Below are 17,376 nucleotides of genomic sequence, written 5' to 3' on the forward strand. Positions count from 1 at the left end.
TTCAGCCTGAAGAAGTTACCCGAGCCCCGGGACGGAATGCGTGCCGTCATGTGGAGCCCGCGGACCCGGTAAGTGACACCGCGCGGGCTCGGTGTTGTCCAACGGAGCAGTAACACGTCGACTTTTCTGCGGGGGATTTTTTTTTCCCGCCGTCTCAAAGTCAGCGGTTAAAAAGGAAGAAGCTGCGAAAGTCACAACAAACAAGCAGACATGCGGTCGTTGGTGGGACTCGCAGCCATCGTGGGCGCTGCGAGCGTGTATCTGTACCTGCTGTCCACGCACCTGCCCCGGGGAGTGAGGCCGAGCGAGCCCGGGGCCGAGCTGGAGGACCAGGATGAGCAGGAGTACAGGTAAACCACGCACACACACAGACACGTGCAGGGGCGGCTCACGGGGCACTCAATGGGGGGGCTATATCCTTATCAAAATCATTCATCATCAACATTATTTTAATCTGAGTTAGCCTATTTTAATGTTAAATTGGTGGGAATCGAGTTCATTATGGCCTTTGTAAATGATTATTTGCATTTAAGCATCATTTAATTAGGGGTTATATTGATTTTTCAGAGGTAGCTATAGTTTATATACTTCTTTGTATTTTCCTACGTTTTAACTTATTTTGGTGGAGATCATGTGAGGCCTGTGTGATCATTTCAAACACTTCGAAGACAACAGCAGTTTATTTTGGAGAATAGGTAGCGTTCACGATTTAGAATGTGATGATGTCATAATGTCAGGTGGAGGGCAGGGCCAGTACAACTCTATGGGAGAAATGCAGTTTTTGGAAGAAATCTCCTAAACGATAATTGACAAATGTTTTTCCTCATCAGTATTTGATCGTGATTGGATTCACAAACCTGTGATATTATTTTTATGTCTGAAAGTCCTTTCTATTAGACAACATCACGCTCATGTTTTCACATATTGTCACCACTTTTTGATGTTTTTCGGAGAAAATAATTGAACATTAGTTCATATGTGCTGACAGAGGAGATCTTGAACTTTCTGACTGTTTTTGTTGAGAAATGAAAACAATATCAGTCAAATTAAACAATATTTAAAAAAATGATACGTAATAACTGAAATTAAATGATACGTTAATAACTGGATCCATATTGAAAGCGACTCATGTTTCATTTAATTTTTTAAATAAATCTCATAGTTCGGCTGCCGTAAGTCGACATCTCCATGGAGACGAGCTGGAGACTCTACAATACTAGAGACCAATTTTTTTCTTAGAAAGATTTATTTATCATATTCAGTTAGGCAGTGGTATTTGATTTTGACTTGAGTAAAAGTACTGTACTTCACTGTACTGTAGTGCAGTAAAAAGTAAGAGGTTCTCCACAAAAAATACTACATGTTTGGCAGCAGTACACTGACAGACAGTCAGCTGTAACTGGACGTGGAGCCTCAAAGAAAGTTCCCCAAAGAGTCCACAAGTAATTTGATATGTTCCTGAGCAGTTCCCTGAAAGTGAAGTGATACATAAACGTCAAGAAGACAGTTCTATACTGTATAGTACATCAGCAAGAGTTCAGTAAGAATAGTCACCACTTATAACGCGTAATACTGATCCAAATATAGATACAAAAGAATAAATAGAACGTTTTCTTTCATTTAATGTTTTCATATAGAGATAAGGCATTTTATGTGTAAATGACAAGTTAGACACAAAGATCTGGGCCTATCCAGCTTAAAATAAAACAGTTTTTTTCTTGACATTTGTTTTTTTATTGACATATGTTTAAGTGTACAAAATGGATAGGGTCCGACTCGGTTTTTGACTGCATTAAACCTATTAGATTAGACCAATTTGCACATCGCTAGCCACATAGCATAATTGCCTAACTCATTTTTGTTTTGATTTTGGAAAACATGTAAAAAGACGTTTTATAGGAAACACATTGTTTTTCTCTTATTGCCATTTTAACAATACAAAATGACTTAGGCAGTTATGCTATGTGGCTAACGACATGCTGTATAGATATTGTTTAAATGATTGTGAACAGAAACACACTTATTGGATTTACACGTTACAAATTGGTAACAGGAATAACGTGACATGATTTGTTTCCATGTATATGAACAAGAAAGCAAAGTATAAGATTAGATTAGAAGATATTTTTTAACTAAAGCAGTGTATGCGAGTTAGCGTCAAACCTCTAAACAATGAAATAGACATGACTGAAAGAGGAGTTTCTGTCCGAGTACGAGCGTATCAAGTGTGTGAAGTGAAGTAAAGTGTTCGACTCTGAGGGGCTGATAGAATAACGCTGACCCGGTCCCTCTGAGACGTCCCTGGGACCTGTGCCCGTTTGTGATTCCTTCTCTTGCACGAGTGTTCACACAGTGTTCCTGCTGAGAAACCTGGCTCCGCCCAACTGCCTGATAGTGATCCAGATGAAACGCTGGCCTCTCTTTTGCCTCGTCACATCCATGAGCTGTGGGTAAACTAATAACTGCCAGGCTAGAGCTCTACTCGCTACTGTGCCTGCTGCTCTGATAAACCGCTCAATAGGCCATTTTAAAGCAGCATTATGCAATTTTTTATGCGAGAAAAAATGTTGATATTTGTGTGTATTTGACCTTGTAGTGACCCAACGTCTGTATGAGTGGTCACCTTGACTTTCCATCAGCTCCAGGATCAATGATGGAAGGTTTTTGTAGGTTTTCTGGAGAGAGGGTCCATCAGCAGTGAGAGCCTAGAGACCACTGTGATAAAGGCGCCCTGCTGAGTGCTGACCACTCATGCAGCCGCTGGATCACGACAAGGTCAAATGCACACAAATATCAACTCTTTTTTGACATGAAAAGTTGCATAATACAACTTTAAGTACACAATTTCCTAACTTAAACTAAAATCTGTGATAACAAAAGAAAACATGAATATTCTTCTCATAAATCAATGTACTGTACTTGATGAGCACGTACTGCTCTACAAAAGCACCTCATATCTGTCTCCATTGCTTAGGGCGCCCTCCATTGGCAGCAAGGGGGATAAACATGGTAAAACGTAAGAGATAGACATGATTTCAAAAAAAGTCCATGCAACTAAGTAGCTCCCAAAAGTTTTTTATTACATCACACAAAAAAACCACAACTTTTACCTGTGTTAAAAATGTTAACGCAAGCCACCATTTTTAGCCAGCGACATGCTAGCAAATCTTTGGTGTCATTATACGGTGTAGCTAGGCTAAAAAAAAGAATTCTTTAGTTTGACATTTTTTGTGATGTTTATAGTTTCACTTCCTTACTGGACACTGACAGGAAGTGACTTGGGCTGCAACTAACGATTATTTTGGTAATCGATTAATCTACCGATCATTTTTACGAATTTTTTTTATCACATAAAGCTAAAGTGGCGCCGCTTGAGGACATGTTGATGGAGTAAACTTAAAGTAAACATTTGTAGGAGGCTCTTTGTGCTAATTCTGCTTTCTGATTGGAGGAGACAAAGACAGATATTTATGAAATTTACAATGTACAAAACACTGCAGACCCTAACTTTAAAAACAAAGTAGGTTTTCATCCAAAATACATAATTGTCATGTCTTTTTTGCTCAATTTTAGTCTGTGTTTACTAGAAAACGATTAATCGATTACTGAAATAGTTGACTATTTTAATAATCGATTAGTTGTCGATTAATCGATTAGTTGTTTCAGCCTTAGAAGTGACATAGATAGAGGCAAACAATTTTATCATGTTGTAACTGGTAAATAAATAAATTGCCACATTTATACAGCACCTTTTTTACCTGCTTTAGGCACTCAAAGCACTTTACGAGAAACCGCTCGCCCATTCACACTCTCATTCATACACCAGTGTACACAGTCACTGGAGGCAAGGAGGGTGAACTTTATTCAGATTTTGAGACCTTGGAATGTTCCGCAGTGTGGCTTTAACTGTATTTGACAGTATCTTTGATTGTGTCCCAAACAACCGAGCCTCAAATGACAAAATCATCCTTAGTCTGACACGGTGGCATTAAACCCGATCCACCTTAAGACGCACAGTGTTCCAACTTGACTTCACAGGCCTCTTAACTATTACACATGCGGCGAGTGACGTAACGTTTCCCCTGGGGCGCGTCCAAAAGTGCTCACAGCCACACATTTTTCCCCCTCAAATTCTCCAGTGTCGAGTGACCCCCCAAACAGCTCACCGCCGGGACGAGCCAATGGCAGCGCGGCGCGTTTGTCCGCCGGCCAATCAGCGGGCCGAATGCTGAGGGATAGGGCAGGTGCGCACAGGGAGGGAGTGAGCTCTTGAGTTTCAGCGGGGGTTTTGGGAGCGCCAGTGAGTAAGACTGAATGTACGTCTGGAGGAGTCGTTCAGAGGCGACGCGGCTATTTTTATGTCAATTAAACATATCCAGTTACAATCTTAAGGTTTGCTTTTACATAGGAAACGACCTTTGTCCGGAAAGTCATATATCACTGGAATAGCCCAGTCCTGCCAGAGTTTAGCCCCCGCCTTAACCAAGGACATTTTCTCCAGGTCGGCATTACCCAAATTTAAAAGCTAACAAAGAAAAAGGGTGAAAACACGACTAAAAAGGTCGTTTCTTTTGATTTTGGGAAAGTAATATAATTCTAAATACACTCGAATGGAAAAGTAACTCCCCTCCTGGAACCGCCACATGTTGGAGGGGTTGAATGATCCTAGGAGCTCTGTTGTTGGGGGCTTCGTGGTAGGGTCTCCCAGGGCAAACAGGTCCTAGTTTAGGGGTCAGACAAAGAGCGGTTCAGAAGTCCCTTATGAGAGACCAACAGGCCCGGTTAGAACCATGAGGCCGTCCTTCTGTGGACCCACCACCTGCAGGAGGAGCCATGGATGGATGGATGGATGGATGGATGGATGGATGGATGGATGGATGGATGGATGGAAATGTAACTGTACTGCAGTCATTCCCAAAGTGGAGTCCAGGGCACTGCTGGGGGGTCTCATGTACAGTAGGTGAGTCCTCCAGCCAGGTGATACTGACCATCAGCCTGGCTCCACATATGGAGATGTCGCCCACTGCTCCTTGCACTGGCTGCCCCAGTGGCGTCAAAGGATGGGTTAAATGCAGAGGACAAATATCCCTATGGGGACAAAAAAGTACACCTTAATTAATTTGAAATTAACTTTTAGAGAATTTTTAAGTATTTATCCTCTTATTTATCATTTGTTTTGTAAAATTATGAGAAAATATTAAGGAAAATCATTACACATTCTTTGGAAAGAGTGAATGCATAGTGGTCGGGGACCCTGTGCTATCTTTGGACTTTGGGAAGCACTGGTATACTGGAATAAGGTTACTCTAAATGAGTACCGTATGGTATGGTATGTTTTTTATTTAGACAGGGACAGTGCACAATTTAACATTGACCAAAAGGAAAGCTGCATTGTACCAGGTTATGGCAAAAATTCTAATTTCCACCTGTAGTCCCTGGGCAGGTTGATGTTGCAGTACAAAAACTGATTTTAATGTAGATGAATGCTTGACCATGGATTTATACATTATACATTTATACTTCATTAAAAACATACATTTAATTTAAACAAGATTGGAACATCAGAACATTTTCTACCGGTCCTTTTTCTGGGTGAACGGTCGCTCCTTCATGGCTTTGTTACAAATCATGAGTGCAAGTTTGTTTTTTCCTGAAGCCAATTTTTAGTCAACTGCGCAAATCTTTTGATTGTCGTACATGCAATAATCTCTGTGGGCGTGAGTTCCACGGACCCGTTGCGATCACAGAGAAGGCAGATTTAGCGAAGGCAGTTTTACGTTTTGGGACGCTGCATTCTCCTCTAGAAGTGGATCGAGTAGTTTGAGTCATTTTGTCAGCACATAAAGTTACACATTTTCTCAGGGGAGGTGCAGTGACTCCATGAATAATTTTAAAAAGCAAGCAAACATTAGAGGAGAATATTAGGTTTTTAAGATTCAGAATTTCATACTTATTTAGTATTTGACACTGGTGATAGCGCCTGGGTTTCTTATCATGGATCTTGAGTGCATATTTATATAATGATTCAAGAGGCCCCAGAACCGTTTTACAGCCCTGTGACCAACTCCATATACAATACATAAAATGTGACAGGATCATGGAGTTCAGGTACAAATGGGAGGCCTCTGTGGTAAGGGACCCCCGTATGTGTCTAAAGTTGGACAAGTTAAATTTTAAAGAATTTTGAAGTTTTTTTACATGATTTTTGAAAGTCAGAGTTGGGTCCAGGGTTACGCCTAAGTAGGTGAGTTCATCAACATTTTTTATTTTATTGCCATCAATAAAAATAGTTGAATAATTTACATGTTTACCTCTATTTGTAAAATACATTGCGACTGTTTTGTCACTTTTTAATGACAGACAGTTTTGACTGTCAGATAGTTTTTGCATTTGATCAGTTCATTTTGTTGCCACATCACTTTCATTTTTTCCAGCATTTTCGCAGCATTAGGCGCACCATATTATGAGGCGTATTATCAATGATATTGTTTATTTTCATAAATAAGGTGCACCGGAATACAAGGTGCATTCATTCATTCTGGTTTACCTGTAAACAAAGGCACGATGCTGTATGAATGAACTAGATACATAGGGCGCACCAAGATTTAAGGCGCACTGTTAAAATGAAAGTCTTTTATTTAAAGCCACACCGCGTAGAATTTTACCCAATGACTAAAATTTAAATATAAGCATTTATTTTATGACAGATATTTTCATCATTGAAAATTACTAACTAACTGACTAAAGTCAGCAGAATATGAGATTTAAACAGGTTAGGTTCTCATCCAAATTCATTGCTGGATTACCCAGTGCAGTAAAAGCATTTTCTGTGTTGAGCTGGTCATTAGGAGCATGTTTTGTACTGATGGCTACAGTATAATCCAAAATGTTACTCAGTGTCCCTTTAAGGCCTTATAGTGCGAAAAAAAAATATGGTATTCTAAATAGCTACATATTCACAATACATGTATTCAGTTACTACCCAACACAGGGTAGAGTTACAGTAGCCAAAATATTTATTTAAATTACTCAAGTTCTCTAAAAATATTTTTTCTCTGGTAGAAGTAAAATTAGTGATCAAAAAATACTTAAACGGACTATACAGAGTTTAGAATGTTCAATTAAGTATATTCGCCTAAACTGTGGAACAGCCTGCCCCTCAGTCTGCGTGTTCTCACGGACCTGTCCCTTCTTAAATCAAGACTCGTCTTTTCAAACTTGCTTTTAATACTTAGAGCACATTTAATTGTGTCTAGGTTGTAATTATTTGGTGTTTTTAAAATGTGTTTCATCTTTCTGTGAAGCACTTTGGTCCTCCCGATGTTGCTGTAAAGTGCTATATAAATAAACTTTGATTGATTTTCCTCCCCCTACATGTTCCAGCCATGTCCTCATGTGTAGAATGAGCTCAGACCTGTTCACCACAACTGCCTCTAATATCTTGCACTGTCACTGAAGGTGTTAATTCAGGTCCGAAATGCCGTCATGCACGAGCTTAAAGGAACAGGCCACCGTTTTTACATACTGAGATATGTTCCTACCTTAGCTTTGACAAGTTCTTTAGGACCTGTCTGGTCGTCCCCCGTGCCTTCAGTCACGTAAACACAGCACAGACGGCGTTAGCATTTAGCCTCTCCCCCTCTCCACTATAGCTCCAAAACTGGTCAAGATAGAAGCTACCAAGCTCGTCCACGTTTTCCCTATTTAAATATGGTTACGTGAAGTGTTACACTACAAAGTATAATTACACAAAATTACAGTAAAGTGAAGATTACTGTGCGGATGCCAAACTACTCATGGTATTATTACGCCTTATTATACGGCTCTTCACAACGTAAGTAGAAGCTCCGGTTGATTTGAATGGGATTTCCCAACGTTCTACCGGTCAATATTTTCTGATAAAGGACCTCTGAAAAAAATAATGACCGCTACCAATGGCAACGGAGTTCGTGCTTTCATATCACTCCGCGCGTACGTAGTAGCGGACACTATCTCTGTCCCCGTCACTGCGAGAGAAGTTGGGGGAATTGCTCGTGAAGTTAGCGTGAGTCTGACTTTCAACTTACCTAGAGATTCACCACCATTCCTCCTCTCCAACTGCGCCTTCAACTAAGTTGCTAGGCTAGCTACTAGCCTTGCTGCTTCTAGCCTAGCAAAAGGTTGCTGAGCAACGCGCAAACTTTTGGGAACTATTTGTCGCGGAAGTCATTAAATAAACCTTTCGACCTTCATAAAAGTGTGCAAAGTTTCAGTCTGTTGTTGTTGTGTGTGTTCAGTTGGCAAATGGCCGTATAATAAGCGGGATAATGTATAGAACGCTGGTCATTATCTGGAAAATAAGCACCTTCAGGGCGAAACAAGACGGTTCGCCCTGTCGGCGCTTATTTTCCCGATAATGACCAGCGTTTTATACATTATCCCTTACTTACAATATAGTCCCCCCTTTTATCCGCTTAGAAAATGTTTAATTTTGTGTAATTATACTTTGTAGTGTAACACTTCATGTAACCATATTTAAATAGGGAAAACGTGGAAGAGCTTGGTAGCTTCTATCTTGACCTGTTTTGGAGGCTAAATGCTAATGCCGTCTGCGCTGTGTTTACGTGATTGAAGGCACGGGGGAAGACCAGACAGGTCATAAAGAACTCGTCAAAGCTAAGGTAAGAACATATCTCAGTATGTAAAAACGGTGGCCTATTCCTTTAATATAGAGACTGCAGTTACGCGTAAGACCTGAGGTGGCAGTAGTGAGTATAAAATGACCAACTTGCATTTAGTCCCTTTAAGTAAGAACGGAGTTAGAAAATGTTCTGAAAATGACAGCTCCGTCATGTCTTGTTTTCTGTCTCAGGCTGAAGTTCCCGTCAGATCTGGACGAGCTGAAGGAGCTGGCGGACATGTTGAAGTTCTATAAGAGAGAACATCATGGATACGTGGTGCTGCTCTTCTGCTCAGCGTACCTCTACAAACAGTCCTTCGCCATCCCGGGCTCTTCCTTTCTGGTGAGAAGCGAGACAACCTGCTGAACAAAACCTCGCGCTCGAGCTGAATTATCCATCTAAAAAAAAAATCCATCTTGTCCTCTGTCCAGAACATGTTGGCGGGTGCGATCTTCGGGCCGTGGGAGGGTCTGCTCCTGGCCTGTCTACTCACCACCACCGGCTCCACCTTCTGCTACCTGCTCTCCGCCGCCTTCGGGAAGCAGTACGTGGTGCAGTTCTTCCCCGACAAAGTGGCGCTGCTGCAGAGGAAGGTCAGACTCCTTTCCCAGTCATCTGTCCAGTCTCTTTCGTCTTCCCCTCTGTCCTCCCCTCACTGTCCTGTCCTCTGTTCACTTCCCCCACCCCCACCCCGGGGCGCCAGGTGGAGGAGAACCGCGGCAGCCTCTTCTTCTTCCTGCTCTTCCTGCGTTTCTTCCCCATGACTCCAAACTGGTTCCTGAACATCACGTGTCCGGTGCTCAGCGTGCCCATGCCCATCTTCTTCTCCTCAGTCTTCATCGGTGAGGGCTTGCATTGACGACGTTTGCGTTTTGAAAAGCCTGCAGTACCGTTGTCATGAGGGATGTAGCCACGCTTTTGCTCAGTGACTCACACAGAACAAACAGTGCCATATATAGGAGCGATGCCAGGCGAGTTCTCCATTGGAATCCATTTTTTGAAGTTTATTATTATTATTATTATTACCAAAGAGAAATGTCCCTTGATATGGGACTTAACCTCTCAACCCCAGTCTTCACCGAGTGCATTTTCTCCAGTTCGGCTTTACCCAAACCTAAAGGGTTACAGCCTCATTTGAAAGCTACGACCTACAAAGCTCATCCACGTTTCTTCCTCGTTATGATTGTTTGTGTTTTCGTCACGTTTTTGTTGCTTTTTTGACATGTTTTGGTCACATTTTTGTGGCTTGATCACAGTTGTGTTACACTCAAAAGAAATGCCATGAAAAGTATGTCAAGAAAGCAACGAAAAAAGGACAAAAACATGACAAAAATGTGACGAAAATGTAGCAAAAGAGCAATGAAGACTAAATCAATTACCCTTGAGGGATCAATAAAGTTTTCTGAATCTGAATTTGAGTCTGAATCAAAAAACGCAACAGAAACGACTAAAACATGATAAGAAAAACAAGGAAGAAGCTTAGATGAGTTTTGTAGGTCCTAGCTTTCAAATGAGGCATAACACTGGCCTATAGGTTGTAAGCTTCAGTCAAGAAAATTTTAGATTTGGGTAAAACTGGGGAAATGTGCTCGGTTAAGGCCGGGGATAAGTAAACTTATTTTGGGTGCCTTTGATATAAATACGTTTTATAATTTGTAAGAATAAAATACTTTCATTGAATAGGTCTAGAGCATAGGTGTCAAACTGCAAATTTGGCCCGCAATGTATTTATATTTGGCCCGCGAGGCTATACCAAATGACTACTCGAGCTGGCCCACCGGTTTTATACATTTTTTTTCAGATTTTGCATATCTGGACTATTAAGTTATATTTTGTATAGTAATAAGTGTTGCTTGTTCCATATTCAATGTTAAAGCAAATCTTGATTGGGTCCATATTAAAAGGTTCATTTGTTCAATGGTGGCCCGCGACTTTGTTCAAGTTTTACATTTTGGCCCACTGTGTATTTGAGTTTGACACCCCTGGTCTAGAGCAAGACTTTGCCTGCAGGAACAACCTATTAAAAAACTTGTGTTTTGATTTACGGCATAGTTTACACTTTCAGCACAGTGTGATGAACACGGCTCAGAGCTGATATAATGTTGGATTATGGGCTTTAACAATGACGCAGCAATAGGCTCATTGTGTTCGCCAAAAACTGACCTTTGTACACAGAATGTTTTTGGCTAACTTCTGGCTGGCGAGTGTAGGGCAAAGACTTCTTCCTAAATCTCATTTTGACGTAAACGGCCTGAAATTCAAATTATCTGTCTGAATTTGCAGCAACATAACCACCTCTACTAAATCATAAAGACACAATAAACAAAACCAAAGCCTGAAAAGAGGAGGAAAACCAAATCTGGCCCACGAATTGATTCAATCTGGAAATGCAAATATTTCTGAGTATGTCAAAAAAAAAAAAAAGTCTCTAGTAGGGCTGAAAGATATATCGTTATCGTATTGATATCGAGATATGAACATTCAAAACATTAAAATCGCAAAAAGCGAAAAAGCAAGAGATAAACAATATAGATTTTCATCAAAAAACTGTACTCTTTATTGTTATGCTTGGTTTTCACCTAACCCACAGTTATATCGTATCGACATCAAGATATCTGGCATGATTATCGAGATATGAAATTTTGTCCATATCGTTCAGCCCTAGTCTCTAGCCCATTCCTGTGCGGAGTTCAGAATTTTTAAAGGAAATAACCAGTATGCTCATTCCAGCCACTAGGGGCCAACCTAAATTAAAAAAGAGAAAGAATACCACACATGTCCAGCAGAGGGCACTGACATAAAGATCAGGATATGAACAACACATTATAGCCATGTGGTAAATGGTCAGTCTGCCCCAATGCGGCTGTGGCTACAATAGCAGTTTACCCTCACAGAGTGTGAAGTGAATGAATAATGACTACAGTGCACTCTGAGTCACTTGTGACACATGTTTTCTCAATAGTATTTTCATGTTAACATTACATGCGGCCCACAATCCAAATGAGTTCGACACCCCTGCTTTATGACGTTAAATGCCTTTCCCGAGCCCAGGCATTCGGATCAGAGGAATTATACTTTACAATATTAATAATAATTATTATTATTTGACCTATTAGGTGTATGTTGACATCGACCACTGACCGCCCCTGCCCTGTGTGTTCCAGGCCTGATCCCGTACAACTTCATCTGTGTGCGCACGGGCTCCATCCTGTCCCAGATCTCCTCCCTGGACGACATCTTCTCCTGGGCAACGCTGGCACAGCTGCTGGCCATCGCCCTCGTGGCCCTACTCCCGGGGGCCCTCATCAAGCACTACGGCCGGGAGCATCTGAAGGTGGACGACCTGGACTGCAACGGGGACACGACGCACGTGGCCGAGACACACAGGGAGCGCAAGACCCGGTGATTGTGGGAGGACAAGGGAGAGGACAAGGACAAGAGGGGCATAGAGGCCTGCTCTGTCTGCTACACTCTGATGCACCCACGGGTCACTGTTAGGACTGTTCAACACAATCAAAATCTATTCTACTTTCGTGAAAGGATGTGAACTGAATGTCGTATTTTGTCTTGCTTATTGTACTACTGTATCAAGCCCAGTAACCAAAGATAGTGTAGCATGGAGGGTGATAACTCTACCATGCCAGTAATTGGATTTTATTATGTATTTTCTATGCTGCTTTTTCTCCCGGTGGTGGATTGGTGCTCTTCTATATCTCTTAAATGCTTACTGTGCCCTTTTTGAAATGCGTCATGTGTCTTAAAAACGTTTAGCCTCACAACCCCCGGGTGCCTTTTCTCTAGTTGGGCTTTATGGATTTTTTACCTCGCGTTCTTGCCGGGTTTCTGTGACTTTTTGTTGATCTTTCATCACATTTTTGCATTTGCATCCTGATTTTTGCCTTGTTTTTGTCACCGTTTTTTCCCAAGAAGCTTTTAGATTGGGGCAAAGCTGAACTTGGGAAAATGCACTTGGGAAAATGCACTTGGGAAAATGCACTTGGTTAAGGCGGGGGGTCAAGAGGTTTTATAGACTAGAGTAGACTCTTTCGCAGACCTTTGGAAGTCCCTTCATGCTGCAGTGGTTTGAGATCAACAAGATGAGGTCTCATAGCCCTTTGTAACGTCTCAGGCAGAGGCGGAGCTAGAAGGGAGGTTTGGAGTGTCACGGCCCCACACCCCTGAATCTTAACTGGTCGCCTCACCCAGATTTGGCTCTCATTTTTTTCTCTTTTTTTTTGTAATTAATTGGCATATGAGGCACTGAAACGCCCACCCGTCCCGGTCCTCATGCGGCCACCCCAGTCTACAGTAGGGCCCCCGTTTGCCACCCCAGTCCATTCTCCTCTGGCTCCACCACTGCAGGAAAAGACTGAACTACCACTTCGACTCAGGTCTTCATAACAAAACGCTTTAGCTACTGTTAAAGTCACAAGGCGATGTAGTTAATCAAAATATCTGTGTCCAGTCTCAGTGTTTATCTTTGGCAACAGACCTCGTTTTGCTGTTTGCGTTAAGTAATGCTTGAGTGGAAAGCATTTGTGTTTTTGTTTATTTAAAATATTATATATGTATTGCCTATGTTCATAATCTGCTATTTGTTTTAAATAATGTTTTTGCCATATCGTCCAGGCCTGTGCACTTGTATACAGTACTTTCACTTAGGGCTGGGCACCGTGCAATCCTTTTTCTATACCAGTACTTAAACAATGCTTTTTTTCCGATATCTTTAGTAAAATATTTGTCATATACCACCAGAAAACCGAACAATAATGTTTGAAAGATCTGCAAATTTACACTACCTGGTTTGTGCCCAATGTCAAGAAATGTGTGAAAAATGGGGAATAATTTGGGAAAAATTGCGGCAAAAAAATTGGGACAAATCAGAGGAAGAAAATCAGGTGAAGAAGAATAAGAAAAAGAAGAATTGGGCAAAAATGAGCTGAAATAACTGAGTCACTTCTTTTGACAATGTCCTGGACCAACAGCATCCAAACTTGGATCTAAAGATATATATATATTAAAAAAAAGTGGTACCTGCATTCGATACTTTCATTTTTCCGATGCCATTAACGGTAACCAGCCCTATTTACACTTGCCTGTTACAAAAAGTTCTTTCACATCAAAATAATGCCACGAAGGCTTGTCTTAACCAGCTTAATGTTAAGCTACTTAAACACGCATGTGTCTTATATTGTGTGTGAGCTGAAAAAGTCACATTGAGCTGGAGCAGCAGTCAGTGTTTTGTACGTCTAGAGTCATGACAATGGCACGCAGTCAAATACCGTGCAATATGTTTGTATCAATGGTGTCTTTTCATCTGTTTAAATGAATTCTGACCATTATTTTTGCAGCGCTCTTTTGATTAAAGGGACTATATGGAGTTTAATACTGTCAATGCACATTGTACGTCATGCACGAGTTTAATATAGAGACTGCAGTAACACGTAAGACCTGAGTATAGTGAGTATAAAATGACCAACTTGCATCTAGTCCTTTTAAGGAACTGTTTGGTCAGTGGGCTTTAAACCAGCGATTCCCAACCTGTTTCGTCTTGCGGTGCCCCCAGTCCCCCACCCAGGGGCGGATCTAGAGAGGAGGCACAAGGTCTTGCCACCCCAGCCGCCACCCCACTGATGTCATGTGATGTCTCACATCTGGTGCTCACAGAGGTTCACTCTCAGTTTGTTTTTTGAGAGGACAAAGAATGATAACTTATATTGCTAAACTTAAAGCCAATTGCCAATTTCATTTTTTTTTTTAAATAAAACTTTACATTTTACCTGAGTTAGAAACCCCCTACTTATATAACGAACAATGCTACTATTTGTATATAATTGTGGGAGGCTCAGCCTGCATCTAAATAGGAAAATTGTAAAATGTGTTGCCACCCCAGAAATTATCCCTGACCCTGCTTGCCACCCCGTGATATTTTTTCTAGATCCACCCCTGCCCCACCTCGAATGTGTAGCGGTTTATTTACAAAGCAATCACTTAAAAGCACTATTTGTAAAAGACAATGTTGTGTTCAAAACAAACCTAAAATTTTCCCAAAACTGCATATTTTACTGCAAAATAATCTTCAGGGCCCTCTTTTTTACAATCTGAAATAGTTCCAAGTACCCCCTGCTAGGTCCTCGTACCCCTGGTTGGGAAACAAAACAAAACACATTTTGTGTGTACATTTCTGGACCCAGGTGGGTTTATATGGGGTTAATATTTGTATATATTATATTTATTTATTTATTTATTATATTTTTTTTAGCTTGAATTATTTCCTGTTCACTTGTGCACTATTTACAAATAACAAAACGGACAAAACGTTTAAATTTATTTGTGGTGTTATTAAGGTCACAAAGCAAAAGGACCTCGATTGGCTTACAACAACTCGACTTCAGCTCACGAACACGACCACATCCCATCACAACACACTTTCAGAATAACAACAAAAATGTAAACTCACAGTTTCCAGTCAACAGAAACAAGCACATTCGTCCAGACTGAATAAAGGGCAGTTCCAGTGCATATAGTAATATCTTTAGCAATATGCCACATAGACATGAACGCCTTAGCTGCAACACGGCCATGAAGTCATCCAAAATCACAAGTGGAAGACACAAAGTTAAAGGTGCACTGTGTAGCTTCTATGACAGTCTTAAACGTACGTATTTGAAAGACAAAAGACAAATCGCAATGTTATTTCACACAAATAGGTAGTACATGTTTGACACAGTGCACCTTTAAAGTCTTTAGACAAGAACAGCATTTTGATCCATGCTGTGCTGTAAACATTTGAACAAAAAACAAACAAAACAAAACACACATTTTGGGAGCGAGTTGTCAGGCACATGCATCCACTGTGCTCCTGTCTCCAAAAGCAGAGGCCACTTGTGCTTAATTCCACCTGACTCAGTAAATCCACACAGTCCCACTGACGCAGTAACCAAACAAACAAAACAGCAGCAAAACAATACACGGGTAGAGTCGGCAACCTCTTCTTGTTGTTGCGAAAAGACTTGAACATGTGTAAATAGATTTGTCTGTAATTAGACATATTAATTATTCTGTGTCTATTGAGATTTGTGCACACGTTAGAGGAACCGTGAAATGAACGATCAATTAAAAATGTCCACAAGTCCAAACACAAATCTTACTGGAAACACATAAATCTTAGCACTAAGGCTAACCATTTAAAACATATATATTATTATTGCTGCTAGATTGATCGCATCGACCAAATAAACCAATAAATAAGTACAATAAAAACCTTTAGCCTCTGCCCAACTCAACTCATTTCTGGCTCATACAATGCCTCCCAAACACACCGATTGTCAGGTGCATAAAGATTTGTGTAGTTTAGACTCTTACTTAAAGGAACAGGCCACCGGTTTTTCATACTGTAATATGTTCTTTCCTGAGCTTAGACGAGTTGATACGTACCGGTCTGTTTTTTGTGTGTGCCCTCAGTCACGCAAAACGACCAAAGATGCTGTTAGCATTTGGCCTCTCCCAATGTATTCCTATGGCTCCAAACGGGGGTGAAGTTAGAAGCTACCACGCTCTTCCACGGGCACACGCAGAGACCAGACAGGTACGTATTAACTCGTCTAAGCTCAGGTAAGAACATATCTCAGTATGGAAGAACTGTGCGCCCTCAGTCACGCAAAAAGACCAAAGATGTTGTTAGCATTTGGCCTCTCCCAGTATATTCCTATAGCTTGGAAGCGACCACGCTCTTCCACAGGCACAAAGACCAGACCGGTACGTATCAACTCCGTACACAAATCTCAATATGGATACAGATTTTATTACTTCTCATTAATGACCAATCCATTTACGGAAGCACAGTTCTTCTCGCAACGTGTCAGTTTTAGTTTTAGTCAGTGTAAGTGCACCGAGCAGCCATTGGCGACTGCTTTCAAGTCATGCAGTGTTTTTAGTCTTCAGTTCACGTGCAAAATCATTTCAGTAAATCTCAAAAAAAAAAAAAAAAAGTATGACACTATTTCAGACACTAAATGACACATAGAATAGAAATAAGTAACAAACTTAAAAAGCTACATTACACAAAAAACGTAAAACAAGAAAAAAAAAAAAGGAGTTTGGAGATGAGATGTTGTTTTCCATGACAGAAAACAATATATATATATATATATTTTTTAAAGAAGTCATCTATACTGGCATGTTCTGGAATTGAAAATGTTTCAAACCAAATAAATAAATAAACAAAATATAATGTAGGTGAAAAATGCAGCAACTTTTAAGGGTCTTATGGCTAAGCTGTAGAGAGATATGGCATATTTTAAAACCTAAAACAAACTACTACTAAATGTACTTTGTATTTTTGTGGGGTATATTCAGTTATCAAGGCTTTTGGACGGAAAAGGTCAAATCAGTCACTAATATCTTTTAAATATGATTACGAAATGTTACAACCAAACCGATATCTGTGTAGGCTCTCGCTTGTCCAGGTGTGTTCAATAACAAAGTTTTAAAGTCATTATTATCTGTGTTGTTTTGACTTGAAACTTGAAGTTTCACCTCAGAAAAACTAAACTTTTGGTTTAAGAAGTTGTAAAAAGTAATAAATACAGACGGCAATGTGTCATACAAGGGGCGTGGCCTCACCTTTTCTGCCGGACTATAAATTATCACACATAAAGTCAAGTCAAAAACGGGTCCGTTTTACAGCAAATTGTCCAGTAAAGTGAAAAACCTG

At 40.6% G+C, this 17,376-nt stretch overlaps 1 protein-coding gene across 1 annotated transcript; it reads left to right on the forward strand.

The window, feature by feature from the left end:
* Positions 1–201: 201 nt before the first annotated feature.
* Positions 202–12,220, forward strand: LOC306965502 (transmembrane protein 41A-B-like). The gene is made up of 5 exons (XM_079559984.1): positions 202–350; positions 8,852–9,002; positions 9,092–9,253; positions 9,364–9,502; positions 11,825–12,220. Exons 1-5 carry the CDS (start codon positions 211–213, stop codon positions 12,064–12,066), a joined length of 834 nt encoding a protein of 277 aa, XP_079416110.1. The 5' UTR covers positions 202–210; the 3' UTR covers positions 12,067–12,220.
* Positions 12,221–17,376: the final 5,156 nt, after the last annotated feature.

This window comes from Gobius niger, assembly GCF_951799975.1.
Source record: "Gobius niger genome assembly, chromosome: 7".
NCBI classification, from domain to species: Eukaryota; Metazoa; Chordata; class Actinopteri; order Gobiiformes; family Gobiidae; genus Gobius; species Gobius niger.